The following is a 17,848-nucleotide window of genomic DNA, read 5'->3' as shown; positions in this document are numbered from 1 at the left end:
GGCTCACACTTGTAATCCCAGCACTTGGGAGGTTGAGGCAGAGGATCCTTGTGAGTCCAGGACAGCCTGAATTGCATAGTGAGACAGTCTCAAAAAGGTAATAAATAAATAGGCTTTAAAAAAAAAAAAACAACTCAAAAACATAAATAGCACCTTAAGTGAACTGCCCATTATCTTCTCTTGTACTATGCTTGCTTAGACGTATCCTTAGCTAAACTGTAGGACACTACACCACACACATGGTATTCCTTCCATTTTTATAAACCTAAATATCACTTCTATATTACAGTAAATTCACTGCCAAGTAGTCAGACAAGTCTGTTTCTTTCTCTATGGATTAAATTGCACAGAAATTAGGTTTTAAGTGAAATGTTCTCCAGGAACCTTGGAAGAAGAGAGCGAATCACATGCTCACAATCCATCTAAACAATTTAGACTGGCCTGGTATTTATCCTTGGTTCAGCATGTCTGTCCTCTGAAATCAACAGATACTTTTAAGAAATTATCACTGGAAATAAAGGTCTCACAAAATGTCCTTTTGACACATCATGAATTAAATAACATCATAAATCTACATTATCAGAATTATCAGTAGATTAGCAGTAAGATTTCAGAGTTCGAGTATTTTTATTGAAGTTTGTTATTCAGTAGAGCCAACTGACTAGTTTCTCTAAAATAGTACTATTTAAAACTTAGTATAAAAGTCCAATCTCAAATTTTCCTCTTCTTAGTAAAGAAACATATACAATTAACATTTTTTCTTTTTTTTTGCGGGTTCAGGCTGCCTTAACAGCGGGTGTGGTGTGGCATGTGAAGCTGGGGATTGAACTGCTGTCCCACAAGCCTGACTGGGAATGCCTAGGCAGGCGCTTAAACAATGGAGCTAACTGGCAAACCCCCCCAAAATGATTTCTAAAATACCTACTTAAAGAGTATCAGTACTACTCAAAACGCTCCCAGTTTTCCTACATTCTCACTCAAGGACATGAATTTTTACTTAAGAAATCACATTATTAGACTTTTTATTTACCCAGAAATTTTTTTTCATAAAAGAAGTACTTGTAGGTTTATTTTCTCTCTCCCACTTACAACATATGACTTAAGTGGAAGATGATGAAAAAAAAATCTTTCCCCAAGTAACTCTTGTTTTGCTATTTTGTGGTGGTTCAGAACAAACAAATCAGGAACAAATAAGAGAGAAAAACTTACGTGACCAGTTTCTTTTTTCTTTTAGAGAAGGGTCTACAGGGTGTTCAGGGTTTCAGTACTAGATTGGACTCATAGTGATCCGCCTGTTTACAGCCTCCCAAGAGCTGGGATTATTACAGGTGTGCGCCACCACGCCCAGTCTCCATTGCTGTCTCAGCACGCCCTGGGGGTAGGGCCGGCATGGCAGGCCTGGGGATCGAACCTGAGCGCCTGTGCCTGTTTGCAGGTGCTTTATTTCTCTGAGCTATTTGGCCAGCCCTTAACATGACCAGTTTAATTTTTTTTCCACTTTCCTTTCCACTCCCTCTTCCTCCCTCTGCACTAGAGCTCAAACCTAGGGCCTAAAATTTGTGCACTCACTAAGCACAAAGTTCTAGGTCCCCTTGTTTTTTAAAAAAGAAATAAAACCCATTAACATACCCTCCAGCTGCAGCTGCATGTAGACAGGTCCTGCCAAAATCGTCAGGGGTATCTATATCAAATCCTGTAAGAATAAATGTCATATATTATATAAAATTATAGCTGCATTAATTTTTAAATTAAAGTTTCATGTCAAGAAATGTTAAGAATCACATCCTTCCTAACAATCTCAAACAAAACTATAAAACATGAATAGCTACAAAATGAAGAGACTTTTTTTCTTTTCCTTTTTGGTCTTCTTGAGACAGATATTCAACATGCAGTTCAGGCCAGCCTTGAGCTCACTTTGCAGGCCAGGCTGATGTCAAACTCACAAAGATCCTCCTTCTTCAGCTTCCTGAGTGCTGCAATTACAGGTATGTGCCACCATGCCCAGCTCTAAAAGAAAATATTTTTAGCTGTACAATATTACAAAAAAACTGAACACTAATGGATTACTGGTTTTAGAACATGGGCTAGCGTGCTTTATTAAAAGGCCATACCCAGTGAGGCATGCACCTTTGGGAGGCTGAGGCAGGAGTTTAAAACCAGGAGTTCAAGGCCAGACTTGCCAACACAGCACAACTATGCAGCTTTATCTCCAACGCACACCTCAGACTTCTAAAAGGCCATTAGATGCAATGGAACATTATTCAGCAATAAAACGAAAGTATTGACAATGATACAAAGATGATCCATAGGAACATTACGCTAAACAACCCAGCTACAATGTTGGGTGATTTTACTAACAACTGCTCAGAATAAACAAATTTTAAAGATAGAAAGTAAATTAAGTAGTTGCTTAGGAGTTAGGGAGGGAGAAAATGGAGACCAAGTGCTAGTGGTACTTTTTTTTTTTAAAGCGATTGAAGATATTTTAAATGATTACTGTGCCGGCGAGATAGTTCAGTGGTGTAAAGGCACAGGGGACTGCTGTTCAATCCCCAGCACCACATGCTGTGCTAGCCCTGCCTTCAGGGTGGGCTGAACAGGCCAAATAAATAAATAAATAAATAAGTAAACAAACAACAAAAAAACTCTGATTATACTGATGGTTACACACCCTCAGAGATTAACACTGAAAATTATTTGCTGTATACTTTAAATGGGTAAACTGTGTGGTGTATGAGTAACACCTCCATGAAGTTTTGAGTATTTTTTTTAACCTGTGTATTATTTATAGTGGGAATAGATTTTAGTTTTCCCTTTCATGGAGAATAGGTATGTAAATATGTGTGGATGTGGACATACACACATATATCCACACTTAAAAAAACAAGCGAATAAAAGGAAAAACAACCCACTTAAAACTCAGTAAACACATGAGTATTAATACATGAAATTTATTCAGCTTTCGAAATACTGACAGACTACTATTTAAAATTAAATCATATTTTGGGACTCAATGAATTTAATGATGATTACAATTTTATAGTAGTAATTTTGGAAATCCATTAATCCTGTTAGCTTCAAAACAAATGTAATTGTAGCTTTTAACAGCCAAATACTTCTTTTTTTGGTGGAACAGGGAATTGAACTCAGGCCCTTTTACTGAGTCATTTCCCTGGTCCCTTCATTGTAGCTTTTAAACTGCTAAATACTGCATAAATAATTTCACAAACCTAGAAGACATCACAGAACGGCCCTCAGCTCTTGAAATGGAAACCAAGACAAGAAGGACATGAAAATGAAGGTATTTTGCTTGTAGACATGAAGGAATAATCCAAGACTACCTACCACCTGATCAACAAAGCTAGTCTAGAAATACTCTATTTCCTATTCCTCAACTAGCAAAGGGAGAAAAATTACAATGAAAATAAAACATTTCCACAACAGATGAGAAAACAAGGAAAGTGTCTTAAAATTTTAGGGAGATCACCACTGCAACTACTGTGTGACTATAAAGGTTCGTCTTACCTGAAGAAAGAAGTTTCCGGCAGCAATCTGAAAAGCCACTTAAGGCTGCCAAATGGAGGGGGAACATTCCATGTATGCCACGCCTAAGGTTAACAGGACACAGTACTTTCATTACAACCCAAGAAAAATACAACTGTACAAAAATACAATACATTTAAACAAATTATAAAGACACTACTTAAGTGGAAGGTAACTTACTTAGGTGAAAATTCCTAACACTTTGGAGAACAATTTGGCTAGAGGATGAAAATGGACATAAATCATTATTCAGCTATTATTCTTTCCTTTTTTAAAATGAATTTAGGGCAGGGTCTACAGGGTCTCACTACGTAGATCAGATTTGTAGTGACTCTCCTGTTTTCAGCCTCCCAAATGCTGGGATTACAGGCACATGCCACCAAGCCCAGTCTCAACCCCATCTCAGTGTGCCCCTGGGGCAGGGCTGGCACTACATGCTGGGGATCGAACCCTTGGCCCCTGCGTCTGCTTAAGCAGGCGCTTTAATCCGCTGAGCTATCTGGCTGGCCCTTTATTTTTCTTTTTGAAGTGTGTGTGTCTTTTGTTATAACTTTTTATTCTGATAAACTGGGAAGTGAACCCAGGGCCTTTGGTCTGGGCTATGTTCCCAGGTCTCTATTTATTTCTCTGAGATAGGGTCTCACGAAGTCATGAAATTGTCCAGGCTGGGCTCAAACTTGGTGATCCATCTGCCTCACCATACTAGAGGGCTTAAATTACAGATGTATGCTACCACAACTGCCTCCAGAGTAAGTTTTACCAGCCTCAGCATATGAGCTTCATTATACCATGGTGGTGCAGTCTGTATTGTACACGTAGGATTTTCAGCATCATCCGTTGGCTGCAAGTACTGGGGGTCTGTAACACTTTCCTCCCTGACCAGAAATCTATGGACATTTGCTTGAGGAGCAAAATTCACTGCCCTATTATCCCTCCGTTTATACCATTCCCATAACATAAGTTGTAAAAGACTGTTCACTGAAGTAATTCTTTAATAGTGATTAGAAGCAACTCAAGTTTATAATTAAAGAAAATAAACTGTAAATCTCTTTACAATTCAATTTCATAAAATAAATGAGCTAGGGCTATTTAACTTGATGGTTTATATACCCTTGTGTCTGACATTGTGCTCTCTAGTAAGAGAAGTAAAAAGGTCCCAAATGTTTAACTATGTGGCTGAATCAATAAATTAATGTAAAATTTTTAAGTTGCACAAAAGATGTACAGTAGCTTACCACTGAGGAACAAAACGAAATAAGGATTTTTTTTTTTTTTTTTCTCCTCGAATGCCTTCAGGGCACTTTTGGCTGGCTGGAGGGTTGTGGGGATCGAACTAGAATAAGCTGAGGCTGACAGCTTTGCGGAAGCAGCCACTTAAAGAACTGAGCTAGAGCCAGGCCCGCAAGAACTGAGCTAGGGCCAGGCCCCCTTCCATTGAGGAACAGAAGGTCTAAAACTTACAACTGAATGTGATAGATGGGGATGCTAAATACACCAATTTAAGTATGTATGATGTTTACTTTGCCCAGGCTTGGTTCAACGTTGTGATCCTGTTGCCTCAGGGAGCATGGGATCTTTTCAGCAGCAACTAGGGAACCCCCGAGGTCTGCACAGGACAGTCTGAACACTCCTGATAGTATTTAGATAAAAAAGCATTTACTGTATGTAACTTTTTTTCCTGGTCTCTTAATTACCTATAGACTAAGAATAAATAGCACAAAACTTAAGACTGATTAAAACTGCATACCGTAACATTAGGCTTAAGGAAGAACTGAGGTAAAATATGCAAAAATATACTTGACTGGCTTACCAAATAAAATTATATTTAAATATTTTCATCTACAATGCTTTCAATTTTAAAGGGAAAAGATGAATTAGTACAATATTGAGAAAACTCATTTCTATCCTGACATATCCAGAAAACTGAAGTTTATTTTTTTGTTTTTTGTTTCCCTGCATCAGCTATTGACATCTTTGTCTGTACCACTTACTTTGCAGTGTCAGCACCACTTGTAATAAGAGTGTTGATTAGCAGTTCATGGCCGTACCGTGCTGCTATGTGCAAAGGGGTGTTTCCATTCTTATCCTCACAATCTATTATAGCTCCTGTAATAGAGGGCACAGTGTCAGACACAAGGGTATATAACCATCAAGTTAATCTTGGCACATATAGTGTAATGTAAAATACTGTCCAAGTACAAACTAATGGATGCAGCAATTCTAACTATATTTCATTCGTGGTTTATTTATTGGGCCAACCATTTGGTGTTACAGATATCATTCTTAAGACAATCTGTGAATTGAGCAAAGGATTTTAAGACATTTAAAATTCGCTAAATGGCTCTAGGGTCTAACAAGTTTGGAAACCATTGTGTTAATAAACAGCTTCTTTAAAGTAACACTTCTAAAAAAAATAAATAAAGTAACACTTCTTAGGGCTTTAATGCGCATACTCTGCAACAGCAAAACCGCAATACACAGCTAAAAAAATTGCTCGATCAAGATTCTATGCCAAGGTTTTTTCCTGTGAAACTATAGCACTGAAGTATGAAATCAAATGAAACTAAAGGCATCAAACCAAAAGTACAATAAACCAAAACAAAACTTCAAGCAAAACTTAAATAATTTATTGTATCTGAGGACTGTTATTAGTTCCTTGAACACGGTTTGAGAAACACTAAATTAAATCAACACATCTAAAAGGTTTTTTTATTTAAAAGTTTAGCTTGTCCACTACTAATTCAAATACAAAAAGTTTCTAGACACAGTTCAAAATATTCAAAAAGTAAGAAATGCCATAAAATGTATACATTAATATATAACCCATGTAGTAGAAAAGCAGTTTTCAGGAATACTAAAAAATTCAACACTAACTGCCATAGAAATAAAACAATCCAGAGAAACAACACAAACATAAAAGACATACATGTACATAGCTTTTTATCCTCTATAATTTGCTTTTCAAGAGACTTGAAATATAAAAAATATGAAAACTATTATGACAACTCCTGAATACCATTCATTTTGTGGATGTTTTTATTACATTTAAGAAATAAAAAACAAACAGAAATACTTTTTACCACTCTGGATAATGGTTTGTGATCTGGAGAATCTACCGTGGAGAGCAGTCATGTGCAGGGGGGTTTTCCCATCTTTACTCTGAAATAACCCAATACAAATTTTTAAAGAAACATCAGTTACTTCCATAATATGTAATCATTACTTTTATTCTGAATATCCTCTTGATCCTTTATTTTTTACAGCTATTACTCAAGCATTACGTTTAACTGAAAGCTGTGGTAAAACTGCTGTTCAAAATTATGAACTAACTTTTATTTGCCTCATAAAGCACACATATGCAAAAAACTATGCTTACAGTACATGCAAAGGCCCTGGGGGTTCAATCCCAAAACTGATATGACCAAGCAACTATCATCAAATTATAATAAATACTCATGACAAAATGACAGTATAGAAAATAGGAAGTCTATTACTTTAAGACAATACCATCTAACTGAAAAGCATGTAAGTCTAAGGATATAGGCAAGTACCCATTATTTCCATGGTACTTAATATCTAACCCACAAAGATGGTAACTGTAGCTACTATTTTATCATGAACAAGTCTCAGACTAAAAATTTGGTTGTGACTTTTGCTTTGGAGAAACAGTAATTTCAAAACTTGCATATATGAAATGCCCAAGTTTTGTTTTAAAAATTACTGGACTTTTGAAGGAAAAATGTTAACTTTCTTTTCCATAAAAGTTTACATATTTTTCTGGGCCTTGATTATCCAAAAAAGCAAGAATTCTTCCAATTAAAATAAGCAGCTCGGGTTTATCAACACAACTTCAAGTACAGTAACTGAACTGTGCACAGGAAAAGTAGCTGTACATCTGACTGAGGACTGAAAGCTGTAAAGGTGTGTTCTTTAACATGAAAGTTTAGCCCCAAGCAAGGCAGAGGCTGCTCATGAAATCTCGTCTGCCTTTCCTTCTTTCTTGGAGTGTGACATTAACACATTTGTCTCTTACCTGGAAGAAGGGGAATTAAAGAAAGGACCTAATTATAGATGGACGCGATGACGCTACAGCTGTTTGAGTGAGTTCCTGGCATAACTAAAGGCTTAACTGTCTACCAGTATGAAAGCCAATACTTATCATATGCCTGCAAAATAATTCATCTCAAGCTTACTTTTTACCAATCCTAAATAGTTCAATTGTGACTGGTTTTCTTTTTGCCTTACCACAAAATACAGTTTACCAAGGGGTCAAAGGATGAACTGATGAATTAATTCAGAGCAACTAAGTGGAAGTGCGTTGGAAAATCTATATACCATAAAATACTGATGTGTCAAAGAACTGCATGTGCTTTCTCAAAGTAAAAATAAATGTATTTCGGTTCCAGAATTTTTAGGTAGTTCTACATCCAAATGCTTGCTCCTGAAAATGACTCTGACCAAAAATCAACTGTTTCTTAGGTGCAACGCAGATACTGTTTTTTTTTTTCTCTTAACATTTCACAAAACAGAAAAATTTCAAAACAAATATTTAAAGAAAAGAACTACAGCATAAATAAATAAATATCCATCTAGATTTTACCACTAACATTTTATACTGTTTGACTTTAATCACATTCTCTATCTACCCAATTATTTGATGTCTTTCAGTTATGGACATTACTACATATCATAGCAACATATTTTAAAATATACAGTATTCAATAATTGTTTACTCTCTTCCTTCTGAGAGGAAATTTACAGTAACGTGTACAAATATTAAATGTGCCACTAATATGAGTTTTGATAAAGGTCTACGTATATTACACAAAGCTCAGTCAAAATATAAAACATTACTACCACTCCATGATGTTTTCTCATGCCTCCTCTCCAGTCTAACAATTGTTCTGTTTTCAACTATACATTCTAGAACCCTATGTAAATGAAACTTCAACTATTATAGAACCTTACAGAGCTGGAAATACTATATATACTTTTGGTTTCACTCAATATCTTTTAAAGGTTAACCCTCATTTCTGAGTTTATCAGTAGTTCATTCTTAAATCACTAAATGGCATTTGCTATGGTTTTAAACACGGATTCTGATTTTGTTTCATACCTTCATATTGACATCAGCCCCATTGCCAACTAGAAGTTCTAAACACAATGCTCCATGTGTAGATGCAGCAGCAAAATGCAAAGGAGTAAATCCTTTTTCATTCTTTTGATTTACATTAGCACCACTATCTATAAGTTCATTCACTACAACATCTTGTCCATTATAGCAGGCCACATGAAGAGATGTATTTCCATAAGCATTTGGTTCATTCATCTATTGGAATAGGAGAAAAAAGTGTGAATGCTGAAGTAGTTTCACTAATTAGTATTACAGGGTACTTAAGAAATCTTGTGGCTATAATTAAGTTATTAAAGTGAGAAAAAATAAACCAAAAAAGTAAGGGTTATAATGCTAAAGTTCTTCAAAAATAATCAACATAAACATTTTGGTGTTACATGAATTATATTTAGAGAATGTAATTTACATATAGAATGTAAACTATGTTATGACAGAACTGAACGGTTCCAAAACGTATTTTAAGAAAATGAAAACTAACACAATGTTATTTTAAAAAGATTTCTAGGGAGACTTTCCACAGAACTAACTATAAGGGACATTCTACAGAATTAACTCTGAGATACATTTAGTTCAATTTTTTTCCACGCTGCAGCATCACAAAAGACTCAAATAAGTAATGAAGTAGATATCAGGATTTACAAATGAATGGCACGTTCTATTTCAATTTTGTTATAAACTTTTATCTTTTTTCTAGCTTCACATGTTGACATTTTATCAAAGGCAAAAGGAATGTGAAAAAATTGAGAAACAACTCACGTAACTTAGAGTGTTTTTTCCACCTTTTCTAATTCTAACAAATAAAATGGTGGAATACTTGAGTAAAATATCAGACCTTGCTCAAAAAAGATCTGGATCTTTGTGGTTGGCTGACATAATTTGTGATACATCTAATAGTAGTGTCCTTGTTTCAGATGGGAGCTGGGCACACACTAGATTTTAGAAGAGGCTTGACTACATTTGACTGTCTTAGGATGGGGCCAACCATGCCAGGTATAACATGTTTCCCAACAGCATGATTTAGGGTGGGGGCTATGGTTCATGAGAAATTATTAGAGTTGGAGGATGAAAGCAATTATATGGGTAATCAATCAGTTATACTTATGTAATGGAACTCCAATAAAAAACTCAGGAAAACAAAGCCCAAGTTGGCAGTACTTTGTGCATACTTTCACACACTGATACTGGGAAAGTAATGTGTCCTGTCTCTCTCAGGAGGGAGTAATAGGGAAACGTCAAATGAAGAACATTAGCAAGCTCTGCCCTTGATTGATCTTAACTCATCTCCCTTCTTTTCAACTGACATAATCTTCTACTAATAAACCTTATTTGTGAGCTGGGCATGGTGGTGCATACCTGAAATCCCAGCATTTTTGGGAGGCTGAGTCAGAAGGATTGCAAATTTGTTATCAGTCCAAGCAACTTAGTGAAGTTCTCTTAAAATTAAAACTCTGCGTATGTGTGTAGCGATAACACATGAATGCAGGGCAGTATATTATGTAGTTCTGTCGTGAAGGCCCTAAATTCATTCCCCAATACTGCAAAAACCAAGCCAAAAATAAAAAAAATAAATCCTGTGAGAGTAATGGCTTTCAGTGAATTTTGTGAGTTCTTCTACTGAATTATGAAACTGAAGGTAGTTTTGGGAGCCACCATCGTATGTAGTTGGGTGGCCTTGTAGAGGGAGACTGCCTCTAACCTTGTAGTTTGTCACAACTATAATCACTGGTAACAAAAATTGGAGGAAGTAAAAAAGTACGTAACACTTAACTTCAAAGTACCTAGATTCTGCTACCAGAAGATTTTTCTCTCACAGCCTACAGAAAGAAGCAACCTTGTTTGTACCTTAAGGTTACATTTCTATGTTGAGTCCCTGACTTCGTGACAGTCTGTTATAAAATTTCTAGAAAACTAAAACCCCACACAATTGGAAGTTACATGTCACTAAAGGGCTTTAAGCTGGACCATCTACCTCAAAGAATAGTCTCCCCAGAAATTACAAATGTTATTTTAGTCAATAAAACTGTACAACTGTACAACTGTACCCAAATGGATCTAAAACAGTGACTAGAAACTACGCTGCTTCATTTATCTATACAGTATTAGGGGACTTTTAAGGTAATTATGTTACTCTGTTGAAACAGATATGGAAAGGATGAAGTTGAAAGTTTTTATTTTCAAAGATATCATTCAAGGAGGTTGGACAGATGGCTCAGTGGAATAAGCGCTTCCCTGGTAAGTGCAAGGGCCTGAGTTCAATCCCTGGTTCCACAAAAAAAATCATTCAACAGTACATTTAAGGCTTTTTTTTTTTTTTGCAATTTCTTGTGATTTTTACATTTTCAATAACTGCTTATTTTCATCAAAATGTTTTCCAAGGTCCTTAAAGTAACAGTCTAGATCTACTGTTCTCTCGAATATTCTTTATCTAGCCAGGTTATCATTATCACTTACTTTTTGTTAAGTGTTTTGCACCTGATCTTAACTCCTTTCTTCTAGCACAACTTTGTACTCTCTAATTTGTCTTTTTGAAAAACCAGCAAGTTTATCTGAACTGTACCAAAAATAAGAGTAAAAATACTAATAGCAGGAATAAAGTTTAAAGCATGGCCTGTGAAACAGGTACTCCTAGCTGTCTCAATTCAGTAACCAAATATATGTGGATAGAGCAGTACTGCTTCCTAAACAACAACAAAAATAATATTGTAAGGAACACTTGATGAACAAGAAGTATCTGGCCTTCAAGCCTAGTCCTTGTTAATATCTTATAATGCAATCTGTTAAGAGTCACTTAAGCATATCATATTAATTAGGTAAACAGGACTATCAATAATGTGTTTGATCTGCTGTTTCCCACAGAACTAGAGGAAATGGAAGATCGATGACCTAAAAAATGATGGAAAAGAAAACCTGGCGATTCATTCATGTTTGGAATATATTTCAGCTTTAATACTTGGATTATATATTTGTTCACAACCTACACTGAGGTATTAAAGGACTATAAATATCTGGGTAACAGACAAGTATTATTGTAAAATAATCTTTCAAACATGAAGTAACTTCTGCAGTAATGTAATCACAAAAATTTAAAGTGCTGCATTATTCTATACTGGTCATTGTATATACCTACATCAACTCCAAGATCTAGAAGATATTTCACTACGCTGATCATTCCACTAGATGCTGCTGCATGAAGAGGTGTGTAAGACTTCTTATCTTTGCATGTTACTTCAGCTCCTTGAGCCACAAGTAATTTCACTACATCAATGTGACCTGAAAATGTGTGTATGAAGAAAAAAGTAGAGATAAACATATAAAATATATTAAATATAATTCTTAATATCTAAAGAAAGATAAAAATGCATATTAAATACATAATGCACGAAAATCACTAACAAATGTTATACTGAGTACAGAAGAACATAAGATTTTTAAATAGTTTTGATAAATGTTGGTAGAAGTTTAAGATGTATTACATAGCTGCACCAATTCCCCAAGACGAATCAATGATTAAGTACTTCAAATATATACTAAAAAAAAAGGAGGAAACTATTAATTAAAATGCATATTTCATCCAGTGATAACCCCACAATCTATAATCTTGCTTTTGCCTAGATCTTTTTATTCTACCTTTTTCCCCCTCTCAGGTTGTTTTAATATATTTTAAGTTCTAAAGTTTAATGCTTATCATAAGAAATTGTATTTCTTTGCTGTAATGGAATCTTTTACTGGGCTCATTTTTCCCTACCTTCCCTTTTTGAGAAGGGTCTTATTATGTTACCTAGGATGGCCTCAAATTTCAGGGGGGCCTGAGTGCTGGGACTACAGGCACAGGCTACACTGCCAGGCAGGCTTGTTCCTTAAGAATGTTAGGTTTTCAAACAAGACATGGTAGCACATGCCTGCAATTTAGCAAGGCTAGGGAATTCAATGCCAATCTAAACAACTGGTGAGACCTTATCGCAACAACTAACCAACAGTGGGGCCAGGGAGAGAGCTCAGTAGAATAAATGCTTGCCTGGCACGTGCAAGGGCCTGAATTCAATCCCCAGTTCTGCCAAAAATAAAAACAAAACAAAAAACAACTAACCAACAAACCAAAAAAAGAACATTAGGCTTTAGAACATGTAGTTGAAAAAACTTCATTATTTCTAGATTAGTGTGCTACTCATCCATGTAACAGGACAGGCTAGGTTATACTTTGGCATGGCTAATAACCCTCAAATCTCTGTGGCTTAAACAATTAATATTTTTGTTATTCATTCACACTATAACAGGTTGGCAAAGATGGCTCAATTCAATAACGCAAGGACCCAGGTTCATAGGATTGACATTATCTTGAACATGGCTGTCGATGTGCCAGAACACTACAAAGTTTCACATCAGTAATTTTAATGGGCCAACCTAGCACGTTGCTTTACGATGTTTTTAATTCATTAGGCAGAAATAGTCACAGGCCTCACCCGACCACACAAGGAAGCCATGCATCTGTAAGGTGAGAAATGATTTAGTTTTTGTAAATCTTCATTTTAAAAATTTAGGTCCGTTTATATATTGCTTTTCTTCTTTTCACACAATCTTTTCCGTTTGTGTCTTTGTGCATGATTTCTTTCTTACGTGGAACGTCCTGCTTCGATATCTCTTCCCTATCACTGCTAATCCCTGAAAGCCCACGTCAGATGTAATCTTTCCTGAACAACCCAGTCACCTGTCATCCCTAGACGTCCCCCAAACACCAAATACCTACAGCTCCCCCTAACAATCATATAATGCCTTGTGATGTATAAAGATTATTAACTTTAAATTTACCTCTTAAAAATTACTTTAAATTATGTATTAAGTCCCCAAACATATACCTCAAAGGCAAAGAAATATGGTCTATTTCTTGATATATTCTACAACATCAAGAGCAATATTACATACAAAACAGGTGAACATAATAAATTGCTTATGATGCTATTCTTCAAATAGAGATCCCATCTCTCAAAAAAAAATGAAGGCAAGGTATGCTATGTGATACATCAAGAATCAGATAGACCTAGCTGTTTATATATAAATTATCAAAGGGAATATTTTCAGGTTTCCCTCCTTCCCCTCAATATGGGAGAGGGGAAGAAAAACAAAACTCAAACATTTGTTTCTAAGGGAAAAAGGATATTGCTATGGTTTCAATAATCCCAGGAAAACTCAGGCTGAAAAAATATAAAACAAAAGCCCTCATGCTGAAATTTAATTCAGTTACAGGAAACGACTGAACAGCTATCAACTTATAAGGCACCAAATTAAATGTGACTATAGTAGAAGAACCCCCACTATCGTTAGGCTTCATGTCTCTAAAAGGTCAACTACTTGAGTTTACTACAATAGTGATAATTAGAACTTCTAAATACCTGGAAGGTTCACACAGAAAATGCAGGATTTGTTTTTTTTTCCTTGCAGTAATGGGCACTGAACCCTGGTGGCATGAATGATGCTTGTAAGTGCTACACCACTAAGCACCTCTCCAAAAGCCCTAATGTTTTTTAAAACGGGAAAATAGAAAATTAAACTAAACTTTGTTTAAAAGTAAAAGATGTATACAGAAACATCTGGAAAAAGTGTTCAATACATCGTTCTAGGTAAATAATGTAGATCATGTATTTGTGTTTGGAAACTAATAATTCTAAAAGTATGGATATTTCCTAACACTGATAAAAAATCATTTTAAAAGGGAGCTACTATAAGCAAATTTACAATCTGAAAATTGAAAATTTTTGAGTAAATTTCATATACAGAAAATCCTTTCATTAGACCACTGAAAACATGAAGAGGCCACCTCATCAGTCTGGAAGTGATCTAGTTAAAAGGAAAAAAAAAAAAAAAAAAGCAAAGGAAGTTCTATAGTGAAATGATATTGATTAAAAAAAAATAAAGAGAAAAACAATAAAAACAATGATACAGAATTTCAAAGCAAAGTAGGAGGAAATTGACAATGGTCAATATATTACATACTGTTATCTTCAAAGCAGTTGCTCAGATTACAAGATATAGGTATGCAAAACTGATCAAACAGTGTAAGCACAACCTATTCTTCTCAGTGAACAAAAATTAGTAGTACAATTATCTTAGCTATCTTGTATATATACAAGATATATATGAAATGATACTGTTGTAACTGGATGGACCATTGCTGGAACAAGTATGTGTCCTCATTTATATAAAACAGTGTGTCTTACTATTTATAAAATGACAGTTATTTTTGGAATGGCATCCATTAGACAATATATGCTATATATGATTTAGCAGTGATAACATCGTTTTAATTTTTCTTTTTTTTTTGTATTTTAGCACGGGTCTACAGGGTCTCACTATGTAGATTGGACTCGTAGTGATCCACCTGTTTTCAGCCTCCCAAGAGCTGGGATTACAGATATACGCCACCACGCCTAGTCTCAAATGCCATCTCAGCATGCCCCAGGGATGGGGCTGGCATGGTAGGTGGGGACTGAACCTCCAACCCCTGCATCTGCCGAAGCAGGTGCTTTAATCCGCTGAGCTATTTGGACAGCCCCTTTTAAAATTTTGTATTAATGAAATATAAACTTGATAAATGTAATCACTATCATTTAGGAATTTGCAAAATTTTATTTTCTTCTGTTCATGATAGGAAAATAAATTATGTTAGAATTTACATTTTCACAGAAAAGAGAAAAATATTTCATGTCCATTCAAGTTACACACTAATTGAAGAAAAAAGCTGCTAATCAAAACAATATTATCATTTGTGTCAGTCACCACAGAAAGGAAATTCGAGGCTGTTATGGTCTGTATCTAGTTGTCTCTCCAAAGCCTCATGTGGTCACTGGGGTGGCTTCTACAGTTTGTGATGAATTCACAATCCAGTGCTGGGATTATGGGTATGAGTGCTACACTTGGGGGGAGGTGGGGCAGAGATAATTTGCATTACACTGTAAGGAAGGGAGAGAAGCGAGCTACCAGCCACAGCTGAGGTACCTCCCTTTGCTCTTTGCTGTTTTCTGCCCACTGTAAAGCTGCCCTCTGCCGTGTGCCACTCTGTCTTACAGCCAGCTAAGTATGGACTGAAGCCTCCACTATCTGTGAGCTAAATAAATCTTTCCTTCCTTCATGTTGAGTGTTGAATATTTTGTTCATACAGACCCTTTATGGCTCATTTATCCCTTAAAGGGTCTCATTATGTAGCTCAGACTAGTAGTCATCCTCCTGTTTTCAGCCTCCCCAGCGCAGGGAGGGTTTTGTCCCTGTTTTGCTCCAACAACAAGAGAAAAGTAACTGAGACAGAGGCAGAATTTTGTTGGATAAAAAAATAAAAGTACCAAAAGCAATAGTAAAGACTAAATTTATGAGAGGACTTTGAGGAAGCAGGTACAAGGCAGGAGAGAGAAATGATCAATGCATTTGGGAAAAGGGATAGGGACAGAAAACAGAATTCAATAGGGGCATAAGCATACAAAATGCAGCCTAATGCAAAATTAAGGCAGTGCAAAGGGGATGGAATGCTAGGAATAATAAAGAACGCTGTGACAAATTATAAGAAGACTACCTATAATTCCTAATGTCTCTTACACTAATGTTGATGGATTCTCTAAATATAACTGAGAGCTGACAATGGTCTGGACTTCAGCTTGCTGCCAAAACCAGTGACCAGTCAATATTATCCTATTTTTACACGTTTATCTATGTGTCTCCCCTGAAAGTTTACTGTAACAGTTACTATGAAGTGGGACCTTTAAGGGATAACTGAGCCATAAAGGGTCTATATGAAGATTAATGCTGTTAAGGAAGTAGCGATCCTTTCTCCCATACCTGTGATTCCTTCTGCAATATTACTATGCAGCAAGAAGGCCCGCACCAGATACCAGTGCCTTGATCTCGGACTTCTCAGTCCTCCACAGCTGGGCAAGAAAATAAATCTGTGTCCATCATAAATTATCTAGTCTCAAATATTCAGTGACAGCAGCAAAAATAAAACCATATAGTGATGTCCAAGAAATAGAATTATCAGGGCTGGTGAGCTAGCTTAGCGGACTAATCACCTGCTTTGGCAAGTACAGAGACCAGCGTTTGATCCCCAGTCCCACAAGCTGTGCTGGCTTGCCTCCAGGGTATGCTCAGTCAGGGACTGTGTCTTGGTGCGGTGGGGCACGCCTGTAATCCCCGTGCAGGGGAGGCTTAAAACAGGAGGATCACTACTAGTCCAAGCTATGTAGTGAGACCCTGTACCAAACAGAAAAAAAGAAAAAGAAACAATATCTTTTCTGACCACAATCAAAAGAGGAATGATACTTAGCAGACTAGCAAAACAAACCTATGTTAGGCTCTCTAAAATACACACAGCTATTTCGGAACCTCAATTATAGGCAACCTACAAAATTACTATAGTCTTCAATTTGTGAAAACAGCTGTTAAGCCTAATTCATTGGAAGTAAAGCATGATGTGCACTGATTACAGTGAAAACACTTTCTGGTGTAAAAACATTATATGGTATATAGTTTCAAACATACAGACCAGCTGTTTTTAAATAGCCCTGAAGAATAAACTACAAGTAGAATATTCAGTCTCCAAGACTTAAAGACGGTAAACTATAAATGTGAGGAAAAACTATGCAATGCCCAAGAAACTTGTTTCAGTTTTTGTTGTTTGTTTTTAATTTGAGACAGAATCCTGCTATATAGGTCAGGTTGGCCTTGAACTCATTATGTAGCCCAGGCTGGCCTTTACCACATGGCAATCCTCCTGCCTTAGCCTCCGAAGTGCTGGAATTTCAGGCATGTGCTATCAAGCCCAGCATTAGCTGTTTTTATCTTCAAAGAACACAAGAAAATTACCCACACATAGATGTATAAACTTGTGGTATGAAACACCAAGTTTTCAGCTTTTGTCTATTAAAATGCAAACATGACAAAAATGCTCACCTTTGTTTTTTATCTTTCTTTACACTCACTCTAAAGGTCAGAATGGAAATTCTCCTATTTGGGATTATTTTTACTAAAGGCAGTATCGATACTGATATATAAGGTTTGACGAATAAAGATACGCATAGTGTTAAAACTGGTTTGCATCTACTTTACAATATTATATATTCTTTTTTTAAAAAATTTTTTAAATTTATTTGTGTGTGTGTGTGTGTGTGTGTGTGTGTGTGTGTGTGTGTG

General features: G+C 36.0%; 1 protein-coding gene across 7 annotated transcripts in view; it reads right to left on the bottom strand.

Annotated features, from left to right (window-relative positions):
- Positions 1-17,848, bottom strand: part of Ankrd28 (ankyrin repeat domain 28) — a 184,977-nt gene that overhangs the window by 43,281 nt on the left and 123,848 nt on the right. For all 7 annotated transcript variants that reach the window (XR_002821199.1, XM_023715805.1, XM_023715804.1 and 4 more), the window contains 6 exons: positions 11,805-11,947; positions 8,660-8,872; positions 6,624-6,702; positions 5,535-5,649; positions 3,526-3,608; positions 1,630-1,693 (listed from right to left, as the gene is read on the bottom strand). Coding sequence is in view for 6 of the 7 variants with exons in the window: in XM_023715805.1 (XP_023571573.1) it covers positions 1,630-1,693; positions 3,526-3,608; positions 5,535-5,649; positions 6,624-6,702; positions 8,660-8,872; positions 11,805-11,947 (697 nt within the window). In the remaining variant the exon portion in view is untranslated. The remainder of the gene's footprint in view (positions 1-1,629; positions 1,694-3,525; positions 3,609-5,534; positions 5,650-6,623; positions 6,703-8,659; positions 8,873-11,804; positions 11,948-17,848) is intronic.

The sequence above is a fragment of the Octodon degus genome, unplaced genomic scaffold (assembly GCF_000260255.1).
Source record: "Octodon degus isolate 3935 unplaced genomic scaffold, OctDeg1.0 scaffold00043, whole genome shotgun sequence".
NCBI lineage: Eukaryota > Metazoa > Chordata > Mammalia > Rodentia > Octodontidae > Octodon > Octodon degus.
Note: the sequence above shows the minus strand (reverse complement) of the source record. Positions and strands in the feature narration are given on the sequence as shown.